General features: G+C 56.4%; 2 protein-coding genes across 4 annotated transcripts; one reads left to right on the top strand and one right to left on the bottom strand.

The window, feature by feature from the left end:
- The first annotated feature begins 2034 nt into the window (after positions 1–2034).
- On the top strand, positions 2035–6130 carry Asb6 (ankyrin repeat and SOCS box containing 6). The gene is made up of 6 exons (XM_051166522.1): positions 2035–2254; positions 3180–3355; positions 4214–4320; positions 4419–4527; positions 5016–5102; positions 5205–6130. Exons 1-6 carry the CDS (start codon positions 2142–2144, stop codon positions 5867–5869), a joined length of 1257 nt encoding a protein of 418 aa, XP_051022479.1. The 5' UTR covers positions 2035–2141; the 3' UTR covers positions 5870–6130.
- A 788-nt stretch (positions 6131–6918) lies between these two features.
- Positions 6919–9670, bottom strand: Ntmt1 (N-terminal Xaa-Pro-Lys N-methyltransferase 1). Of its 3 annotated transcripts, none has more exons than XM_051166519.1 (3): positions 9425–9670; positions 8542–8794; positions 6919–7349 (listed from the first exon to the last, which is right to left on the bottom strand). In XM_051166519.1, the coding sequence occupies exons 1-3, from the start codon at positions 9584–9586 to the stop codon at positions 7093–7095; spliced, it is 672 nt and encodes a 223-aa protein (XP_051022476.1). In that variant the 5' UTR covers positions 9587–9670; the 3' UTR covers positions 6919–7092. The 3 variants fall into 3 exon arrangements, with proteins under 3 accessions (XP_051022476.1, XP_051022477.1, XP_051022478.1); XM_051166520.1 differs by having other exon boundaries at positions 9489–9626; XM_051166521.1 differs by having other exon boundaries at positions 8542–8790; positions 9489–9564.
- Between the last annotated feature and the right edge of the window lie 217 nt (positions 9671–9887).

The following is a 9887-nucleotide window of genomic DNA, read 5'->3' on the forward strand; positions in this document are numbered from 1 at the left end:
TGTGTAGAGCGTTTAGCCAGTGCTAGAACCCAGGGAGGGCTCCCTAAATGCAAGTTCAGTCTTACATGTCATGCATGTTTTTGTTTTTGGTTTTTGGTTTTTTGAGACAGGGTTTCTCTGTGTAGCCTTGGCTGTCCTGGACCCGCTTTGTACACCAGGCTAGCCTCGAACTTACAGTGATCCACCTGCCTCTGCCTCCCGAGTGCTGGGATTATAGGCATGAGCCACCACGCCCGGCTTTCATGTATTTACATTTATGTATGCATGTGTACACATGTGCTCTCTCTCTCTCTCTCTCTCTGTGTGTGTGTGTGTGTAAGTCAGAGGGCAACCTGTAGGCGTCTGCTCTCTCCGTCTGCCATGAGGATCCCAGACAGAGACTGGCCTGGGGTCACAAGGCTTGGTGGCAAGCCTCCACTCCCTGTGCCATCTCACCAGCCCTGCTCTTCCTTCTCTGTCCCCTCTGCCAGCCATTGGCGACATCAAGATGCCTTTCATGGGTGAGAACTGGGTGAATGATGGAGCCCAAGACCATAAGGGCCACACCGGGGCTCGCCTATGGCAGGCAGAGAGGTTGTATTCTGTCTTCTGAGTTCCACAGAAGCTGGGACCTTCAAAGTGACCTTATTTGGGAGAAGGGTCTTGCAGATGTCAGGAGGTTAAACTACAGCCATTCCGGATCAGGGCAGTCTCCAAATCCAAGGAAGAGCTCAAGAGGTCATCCGGACACAGGCACAGACCTGAGGCAGGAAGTCACCATTGGTGCTGGGTGTGGAAACCCAAGGCCCCACGCGCCATTACCCAAGCAGCCTGTCAACTGAGCCACACCCCCAGCTCCCAGGTGCAGCCTTCCCCCCATGTGTGTGGATGTTTTGCCCGCAGGCTTATATGTGCACCACTTGTGTGTCTGCTGCCCACAGAGTCCACAAGAGGGCACCAGATCCCCTTCGAGTAGAGTCACAGGTGGCTGTGAGCCACCAAGTGGGTGTTGGGAGCTGAACCTGGGTCTATAACTGTTGAGTCATCGCTACACACACACACACACACACACACACACACACACACACACTATTCCCTGAACAACCCAGTAAACAAATACTGACCTGCATTTACACTGTTGGCTATAGAATCATTAGAGCTGATAGGGTCCATGAGAGGGGCTGTGTAGGTCCTACAAAATGTTGTATCACTCCGTGTAAGAGACTTGAATACCCACTGGGTTTGGTGCCCTGGGGCATCCTGGAACCAAGCCTGTGATCCCAACACTTGAGAAGTGGAGGCAGGAGGCTCAGGAATACGATGCCAGCCTTGGCTAGTCTGCGAATTAAGATCCTGTCTTAGAACTATGAAACTTTGTTCCCAGCCAGCCAACTCTGTGACAGATGGCAGGTGCCAAAAAGAGAGACCACACTCCTCCGAAGGGCGTGGTGCCACGGGCGATGATGACGCAGCTTCAGGAACACCAACACCTCCCCATAAATGGCCTTTTAGAATTATCAGGGCTTTGCTGCAGAACTCAAGGTTGCAGCCGCTCAAATTCGGGTGGGGGAAGCTGCTTGGCCCCGGTACCGTCTTTTTTGCTACATTTCCTGCGCACTTTACAGACCAGGATATGAAGGTGCACTGAGTCCCTCTAGTGAAAAGTGGTGAAAGTGGGCAGCCTGTTTGGCCAGAGGTCTAGGGACAGAGAATAAAGAACTGTCTCCAGTTCCTGTGAGTGAGAGTTGGGGTTCAAGGTCCTCATCGCGCCACTCAGCCTGCAGCCCTTTCCTTAGAGAATGACCAAAGTCAAGCAGGCTGCGGAAAACAGTGTTCAGGCTCGGAACTGGGCCTGTGTCATCTCGGGCGGGAGCAGGGCATAGCTGGACCACACTTCGGAGCTCGGACGCCCTTCCAGCAGCAGTCCCTCGGGGAACCCCAGGGCGGGGCAGAGAGGGTCTTCGCGAGGTCCTTCGGTACGGCAGGGGGCACTGTAGCCGCAAGCGCGCACTCACAGGCCGACGAGGACCGGAAGTGGGCGTGGCGATCCCACTTCCGGTGCGGAACCGCGGCCTGGGCGGAGGACTGATCACCGGCGCGGGGTCTGAACCCGTAGCTCGAGAGGTGGAGGCCTGTAGGTGTCGGGACGCGCGGCCGTCGCCATGCCGTTCCTGCACGGCTTCCGTAGGATCATCTTCGAGTACCAGCCTCTGGTGGACGCCATCCTGGGCGCCCTGGGCATCCAGGACCTGGAGCGGCAGGAGCCCCTGGATGAGTGAGTAGCTGCCGCGGTCCCCTGTGGTTGTCGCTGCGGGAGCGCGAGCTCCTGCCCGAAGCCAGCTTGCAGCCAGCTTGCAGCGTCTTTGTAGGGCAGAGGGCCTGGGCCTCGGCGCCGCTTCCTGTGCGTGGATGTCGGGAGGAGGCGAGGGACTGAGGTCCGACAGCGCGTTCTGAGACAGCAGGCCTCTCCCAAGAGCCTCTGTGCAAGGAAGCCGTTGTGGTCCGTGTGCCCTGTGCCCTGTGCAGGCAACGACAGCAAGCAACCCGACCAGCAGCGTGGTGTGGGATGGTAGGGCAAGAGGGTGGGGCGGAGGAAGGGCATTGGGAAAGCTGGCATTGCAGACACTGGTTATCAGTCTCACCAGGGATGTCTTTTTTTAAACCACACCAGCCCTTTGCTCCGGGGCCTACTCTGTAAGTGCAGTGCGAGGCTCTTCCAGAACTCGGAGGCGGGGCCGCAGGGATACACAACACGGCGCTGCTGCCCTCCCTTGGCGGAGCCTAGCATAATTCAGGAGGGCTACCCCAGATAAGCGGTTAGTGTCTGGGAGTTGGTGGAATCTTGGGGCCAACCTGTTGCCAAGAGGTCTGGTGGGTGAGATTAGGAAAACGAGCAAGCATCATGGTGAGAAGATTGACTCTGAAGGTAAAGGTTTTTTGGGCTCTTATCAGAGTAGTGGGTAGTGTTGGCTAGGAAGGTTGAGAGCTGTGAGGCCACCCTCAGGGTGGTGTGAGAGAGGACTGGACGCAGCCAGCCCTTTGGCAGCCAGCTGGAAGGTGGCTTTGAAATCACTGCAGCCTCTGACCAAGAAAGACATGGGCATGAGCAGTTTTTGTGGGTGCTTGTGGAAGGGCATATGGGCTAGGGCAGCTGGTCCCCAAGAGGTCCCACTTCATCTGTTCTGCCTCTCCATGCTTAGCTACGCTGCCAGCGAGGAGAGCCGTATCCTGGACCTCACTGAGCTGCTGGAGCAGAAAGCCCACTCGCCGTTCTACCAGGAAGGTGTGAGCAATGCTTTACTGAAGATGGCTGAGCTGGGGCTGGCTCGGGCAGCAGCTGTCCTTCTGCAGAGTGGGGCCAACCTCAGTTTTGAAGGTCAGCGACATCCCAGCGAGGCCAGGGCTAGGCAACCAGGCCGGGCCTCTGCTTTTCCTCTTTTTAGTCTTGGGGGTGACTTGCCCCCCCCCCCCTTGTTCCTTTCCTTTCGGGTGGCTTTCCGGTGGCTCTTAGCATCTCTGCTCTCACACTGATGGATGTTGCTTCTCCTGTGCGATTGAGTTGTCAGACTTTAACAGCTTCCAGAATCAAGAAAGTACACTGGCAGCGCCCAGAGCTAAGGGGAAGGGGATTTTCTGCTCCTTTGGGCTGTCCTGTGGGTTCCGCTGGGTCCCTAGACGCAGGAAGATGAGCCACACAAGGCATCAGCAGGCTGTGTAGGTTCCTTATGCGTCAGAGGTGATGAAGGGCCAGGCTCCGGGCCTGCCATTGGCTGTCACCCCAGGAGGTAGGAGATGATAGCGCTGCCTTTGAGCCAGTGGGGGCCAGTGCTGTCCAGCCTTTGTGTCTTTCATTGGAAAACAAGCAAGGGGCGTAGGGTGGGTTGGGCTGTTCCAGAGCGCATCCGCATGGTCACGTGGCCCAGCTGTGGCCAAGCATGGTGACACACTCTGAAGGCTGAGGCAGAAGGGTCTCTAGTGACCCTGGGCTGCCTGGCAAGGTCAAGGCCTGCCAGGGCTTGGTAGTAAGACCCTAGCTCAAGAAAACAAAAGGCCACTCTGCATTCTCCTTGGGAACAATCCTGAGAGGAAATAAGAGAGGGAGCTCAGGCCAGGGCAGAGAAGTTGCATGCCTGTTGGAACTCAAAAGAACTTAAGGCCTGGCATCTGCACCCTTGAGGTGGGGCCAGGTCCTGACCTTTAGAGAACGGACTGACCCGAACCCCTTTGCCTTCAGACCCTGTTACGTACTACACGGCCCTGCACATAGCTGTCCTGAGAAACCAGCCTGACATGGTGGAGCTGCTGGTCCGCCATGGGGCTGACATCAACAGGAGGGACCGGGTAAGAGTCAGGTCCAGTCTCGGGCATGTGCGGTAGGGCTACCAACAAGCCTTCAGGCCCCAGGCAACATGGCCCCTATCCATCCCCCTTTGGCTCAGATCCATGAGAGCAGCCCCTTGGATCTGGCCAGCGAAGAGCCCGAACGCCTGCCCTGCCTGCAGCGCCTCTTGGATCTTGGAGCAGATGTCAACGCAGCTGACAAGAATGGTAAGGGAGTCGGCTCAGGAGCTAACATTGGCTGTTCTAGGAAATCTGATGATCTCCTGTGGCTTCTAAAGGGACTGGGCAAACATGTGGCACACAAACATACGTCATGCAAGCAAAGCACCCATGCATTAATATGTGCCACAGTGGAAGGCTGGTCACCCCTGGGGTCCAGGAAAGACAGGCGGAACATCTGGGTGCTGGCCCCAGGGTATGGCAGAGCCACAGCTGGCACACAGCTAATCTGCGTGAGTTCAGTACCCAGAGGCTTCGGAGAGAGTGGGGTCACCCTCCACAGTGCCTCAAAATGCATCTTGAAGGGGTGAGTCTACCAGGTGTGTGTGGATACAGACAGGTCTTGACCTTGGTTGGCCCTCTTGGTCCTATTTTTGTGTGGATGAAATCAAGCCAGCTCCTCTTCCCTCAGCCCGGAGAATCCTGTTTCCACCCACCCCTGGGCACACTGGCCTCATCCTCACTCTCCTTCCTAGGGAAGACAGCGCTGTTGCATGCTCTGGCCAGCAGTGACGGAGTGCAGATTCATAACACAGACAACATCCGGCTCCTCCTGGAGGGAGGTGAGGCTCCTCATGGCCCACAGCCACCCGCTGCCCTTCATCCCCATCCCCACTAGTAAGGGCTGCCGGCCACCTCTCATCTCTGTTCCCATGGCTCTTCAGGGGCAGACGTCAAGGCCACCACCAAAGATGGGGACACTGTATTCACGTGCATCATCTTCCTGCTCGGCGAGACCGTCTGTGGGGACAAGGACGAGGCTCCGATGATCAACCGCTTCTGCTTCCAAGTCACACAGCTTCTGCTGGCCCATGGGGCCGACCCGAGTGAGTGCCCGGCCCACGAGTCCCTCACACATATCTGCCTCAAGAGCTTCAAGTTGCACTTCCCCCTCCTTCGGTTCCTGTTGGAGTCAGGAGCCGCCTACAACTGCTCCTTGCACGGCGCATCCTGTTGGTCTGGCTTCAACCTTGTCTTTGAGAGGCTGTGTTCCCACCCGGGCTGTGCCGAGGACGACAGCCATGTTGAGCTTCTGCACAAGGCTGAGACCGTGCTGGACCTCATGGTGACCAGCTCCCAGAGGCTACAGCTACCTGAGAACTTCAGCATCCACCCAGTGGGTAGCTTGGCAGGGAAGATCCAGGCCCTGCATGCCTCCCTGAGGCAGCTGGAGAGCTACCCGCCACCTCTCAAACACCTGTGCCGTGTGTCCATCCGGCTGTGCCTGCGGCCATGGCCTGTGGACACCAAGGTCAAGGCGCTGCCCCTGCCTGACAGGCTCAAGTGGTACCTGCTCAGTGCACACAGTGGCACAGAAGACAGCTGCTGACTGATCCCAGGACGGAATGATCTGGTGTTGTTGAAGCCAAGCAGAGGGCAGACCTGGTACCTGTAACAGCCTTCAGAGGGTCCTTTTACCTGGCAAGGCTTGCCCTTTGCTGATATAAAACCACTAGGGTAATGCCCTGGAGGCCAAAGGCATGGCTGCCTTCGGGGAGACTTCCACCCCACAACCCCCATCAGTACTCGTCAGTCTCAGCCACACTGGGGAGCCAGTGCAGATGGGACACACCTGCCCTCTGTATAAGCAACTGGCTTTACAGAAGCAGAGAAGTCAAGGCTAAGCCCTGGCAGCTGGTTGGTCCTGGAGGAAGGCACATGCCTGGGCCTTTCAGAGGCCAATACCAAAAATCTGGGGCCATCCAGTTAGGCCCTACTCTGCCACCTCAGGTCTCAAGATGCTTTTGAGGAGCTGGATACAGTATTGAGGTCACCACAGGCTGTGGGCCTCTGTGCTCTGACACCATGGCTGTGGCAGCTCTGGTCACGCCATAGCCGTGTCTTGGGGATGTTTTCTGTTTAAAGGTATTAGAGGCACAGTAGCACAGTCCTGGCTCAAGCACCTAGCTTTGAGGGGGCTCCCCAGAACCCAGTGCTGAGGCGGGAAGCTGGCTCTGCTCTACTGTTGACCCCTTCCAAGACCTTCCCAGTCAGCTTAGCCTTTGGGAAGGAGCAGAGATGATTAAACATTTGTAAGCTTAAAACTGGAGCCCTTGTATGTCGGTTTCCCACACACCACCACTCCAGAGTGCCCGGGGCATTGGAGAACAGTGTTCACCCTTTTATTGACTGTATGCGCCTGTCACAGAGAAGCCCCCAAGGAGCTGAAGAGGCAAACAAGCCTGCCCTTTACTGCAGGCTCCCAGGACCTGTCACCAAGGAGGATTCAGGACTGTGACAGTTTCCGTAAGTGGTACTGTGTGGCAGGCACCGTGTGGCTCGCCTGGCTGTCCTGGAACACAACAGTCCACACGCTTCAGGTCCTGGCAGCCAGATGAAGTCTGTCTCCTCAGGCAGCTAGTCCTGTGGGTGGTACTCCGCCTCCCATATGCCTTGTGGGGAGTTGCCAGGGTGCCTTAGAGTGACAGGGCTGTACTGCCCTAATCCAGTGCACACCTCTCCGGGAGCTTGTCCCTTCCCACAGGAGTTAACGGTGGATGCCAGGTGTGTCTAGTGGCCTGCCAGCTGCCGGCCCCAGCTCTGGCCCTGGCTTCATCTCAGGGCAAAGCTGTAGACGTGGTAGATCTCATCCGGCAGGTTCTCCTGGCGCTCCTCAGCCAGCAGGCTGAGACCCGCGCTGCGGATGATGCGGCGTACCACCTCGAGGTCACGGCACACGCTGCTGTCTACATCGTCCAGGATCACACCCTCCTGGGCCATGTTGTCTTTGATGACAATGATGCCATTGGGGCGCAGGCCCCGCTTGCAGCGTCGCAGAAAATCAGCCAGATGCTGATCCGTCAGGTGGCCTGGGGAGAACAGAAGTATGTGTATGCGCGTGGATTTGTGCCCTGGCACAGGCCCAGCAAGGCTCTCTCTTGACCTTAGACCCTCTCATGTCAGATGAGGCCAAAGTTCTGAAGTCCTCCACACCAAAGCCCCCCCAGCACATCACCCACACACCCTTCCTGGGCCTGGATTAGGGGCTGAAAGCCCCACCACCAACACAAGGGCAAGGCCCAGTGTCCACAGCAGTGCTATGCATCCCTGTGCACAGCATTCCAGATGAGCTGCTGTGCCATGCAGCATTCCCCACCCCCACCGCACACAGCAGGAGTGCACTTACACCCCTGGCCTGGCCATGCACCCTGTGACTCCACCACTTGGCAGGATGATTTGAGGCTGAGGCCAATCTAAGCTACATAAGGAGATTGAGCAGGGGGAAACACAAAAATAAAAGAATTTAAGGGGCTGGAGAGATGGCTTAGGTTAAGGGCACCAATTGCTCTTCCAGAGTACCAGGGTTCAGTTCCCAGTATCCACATGGTGGCTCACTGCTGTCCGTAACTAGCTACAGGGGCTGCTGCCCTCTTTTGGCCTCCATGGGCATTGCACACACATGGTACACATGCAAGCATGCATACATAACAATTTTTATATCTTAAAAAAAAGTTCTAAGCTGGGCGGTGGTAGTGCACGCCTTTAATCCCAGCACTTGAGTGGCAGGGGCAGGCAATCTCTGGGAGTTCAAGGTCAGCCTGGTCTACAGAACAAGTTCCAGGACAGCTAGAGCTGTTACACAGAGAAACCCTGTCTCAAAAAAACCAAAACCAAACCAAAAAAAAATTTTTTTTAAATTTCTCTTTAACTTCTTTTGACTTTTCATATGTATGGGTGTTTGGGCCTGCCTGTGTGTATTTGCACTGTGTGTGTGGCCGAGCGTCCACTCAGCCAGAAGAGGGCACTAGATCTAAACCTATAGTTGAGGATGGTCATTAGTCACTATGCGGGTACTACGAAGGGAACCAGGGTCCTCTGCAAGAACAGCCAGTGCTCTTAACTGCCGAGCCATTCATTTCTCTCGCTCCTGAGATAAGAATCTAAAAAGAATAAATCCTTATAAAACCCATTTTCACGTCTTCAAATCTGTGTCATGGGGTATGGAAGCCGCATCTCAGCGGCAGGCGCGGGGAGCACGGGAGAGGGCAACAGGACCCTTACCTATCACCCACTGGATCCAGATCACATCGTAGGAGCTGGGCTCTGGGCTGAAGTCCTGCAGCCCACAGCAGAAGTAGTTCCTCACCCTCTTGCCCTCTTCCCCCAGGTAGATCTTAGCTTGGGCCAGAAAATCCTCCGTCACGTCCACCATGTCCACCACCTTGAAGAGCGGCAGGAGCAGGCGCTTGGTGATCCTCCCGATGCCAGCGCCACAGTCCAGGGCACAGGAAGTCCCTGTCTTGTTTGGGCCTTCCTAAAACACACGGGGAGCATATGACCCACAAGGCACCACCACCTCAGGGCCCTTCTCGGGAAGTCCCAGGAAGCTGAGTCAGGCTCCTGCACTGGCCTGTCCTGGGAGGGCAAGTGGAACTCTTTCTAAGGCCAAAGGCAGCTTCCACAGCAAGGTGATAGCCAGGACAACAGGAGCAAACCCTCCTTTCATTCCTGAGCCCCCAGGGAACCCACAGGGTGACAGTGCTAAGGAGGCAAAAAAAATATCAGTAGAGCACCTGCTGAGCACCATGGGGAGGACGATGAGTGGGGGCATGAGAGTGGGTAAGGGCTTCCTGCAGGGCTCACCCCTGTGAAGGGAGGACATAGCTACATGACAGGGAGTCACAGCCCCAGCACCCTTAGGCCCAGCAGGAATTATTCCCAGACTGCTGAGTCCCCAGTGCGTGGGCAGCTCCTGCCTCGTGGCCCAGAGACAAATCTCAGCCCACAAGTCTCACCCAGTCACCACCCTCCCCAGCTCTTCAGGGCCTTGGTGGCTGCCACCAACAGACAACCAGAGAAGCTGCAGTGTGGTATGTGGCAGTGGCTCCCACGCTGCCCCACCAGAGCCATAGCCTCTCCTGGAGAGGACATCAGACCTGCCTACCCTTAAAAACCTCTGCAGAAACTTCCGGGAGCTGTTGAGGTCGGTGTTGGAGATGTGGCCATACCCCCCAAGCATGCCGTCCACCGTGGGCGGGATCCGCTTCCAGTAGGTCCTGGCCTTCGAATAAAACTGGTTCTCATCTTCAATCACCTCACTTGTCATGATGTCACTGGCCACGCTCTCGCCTGCCACAGCTCTGCTCTCTGAAAAGGGAAGAGGCAGAGTGAGCAGGGCACTGGATGGCAGGAAGACCCAACGGTGGAGAAAGCAAGGTTTCAAGCCACCCAAGCAGCCGTCTACTTCTTGGTTAACAGCCCAAGTCTCAGACATTTTTGCAAAACGACCAAAGCAAGGAACCGTGAAGCCTGGTGTCTGGTTCCTGACATCCATGTGGCTCTTGATGACCTACAACCTCTGGATGGACAAAGCTCTCAGAGCAGGGTCCCCTCCCTCCTGCTATGGA

Source organism: Acomys russatus, chromosome 24 (assembly GCF_903995435.1).
Source record: "Acomys russatus chromosome 24, mAcoRus1.1, whole genome shotgun sequence".
NCBI lineage: Eukaryota > Metazoa > Chordata > Mammalia > Rodentia > Muridae > Acomys > Acomys russatus.

Excerpts from the sequence above, each read along its gene's own strand:
- Asb6 (XM_051166522.1), top strand. The coding sequence starts at position 2,142 with ATGCCGTTCCTGCACGGCTTCCGTAGGATCATCTTCGAGTACCAGCCT. Across the intron at positions 3,356-4,213 it reads GGCCAACCTCAGTTTTGAAG|ACCCTGTTACGTACTACACG; the intron begins GTCAGCGACATC and ends CTTTGCCTTCAG. Across the intron at positions 5,103-5,204 it reads CCGGCTCCTCCTGGAGGGAG|GGGCAGACGTCAAGGCCACC; the intron begins GTGAGGCTCCTC and ends ATGGCTCTTCAG.
- Ntmt1 (XM_051166519.1), bottom strand. The coding sequence starts at position 9,586 with ATGACAAGTGAGGTGATTGAAGATGAGAACCAGTTTTATTCGAAGGCC. Across the intron at positions 8,795-9,424 it reads TTCTGCAGAGGTTTTTAAGG|GAAGGCCCAAACAAGACAGG; the intron begins GTAGGCAGGTCT and ends CGTGTGTTTTAG. Across the intron at positions 7,350-8,541 it reads CTGGATCCAGTGGGTGATAG|GCCACCTGACGGATCAGCAT; the intron begins GTAAGGGTCCTG and ends TGTTCTCCCCAG.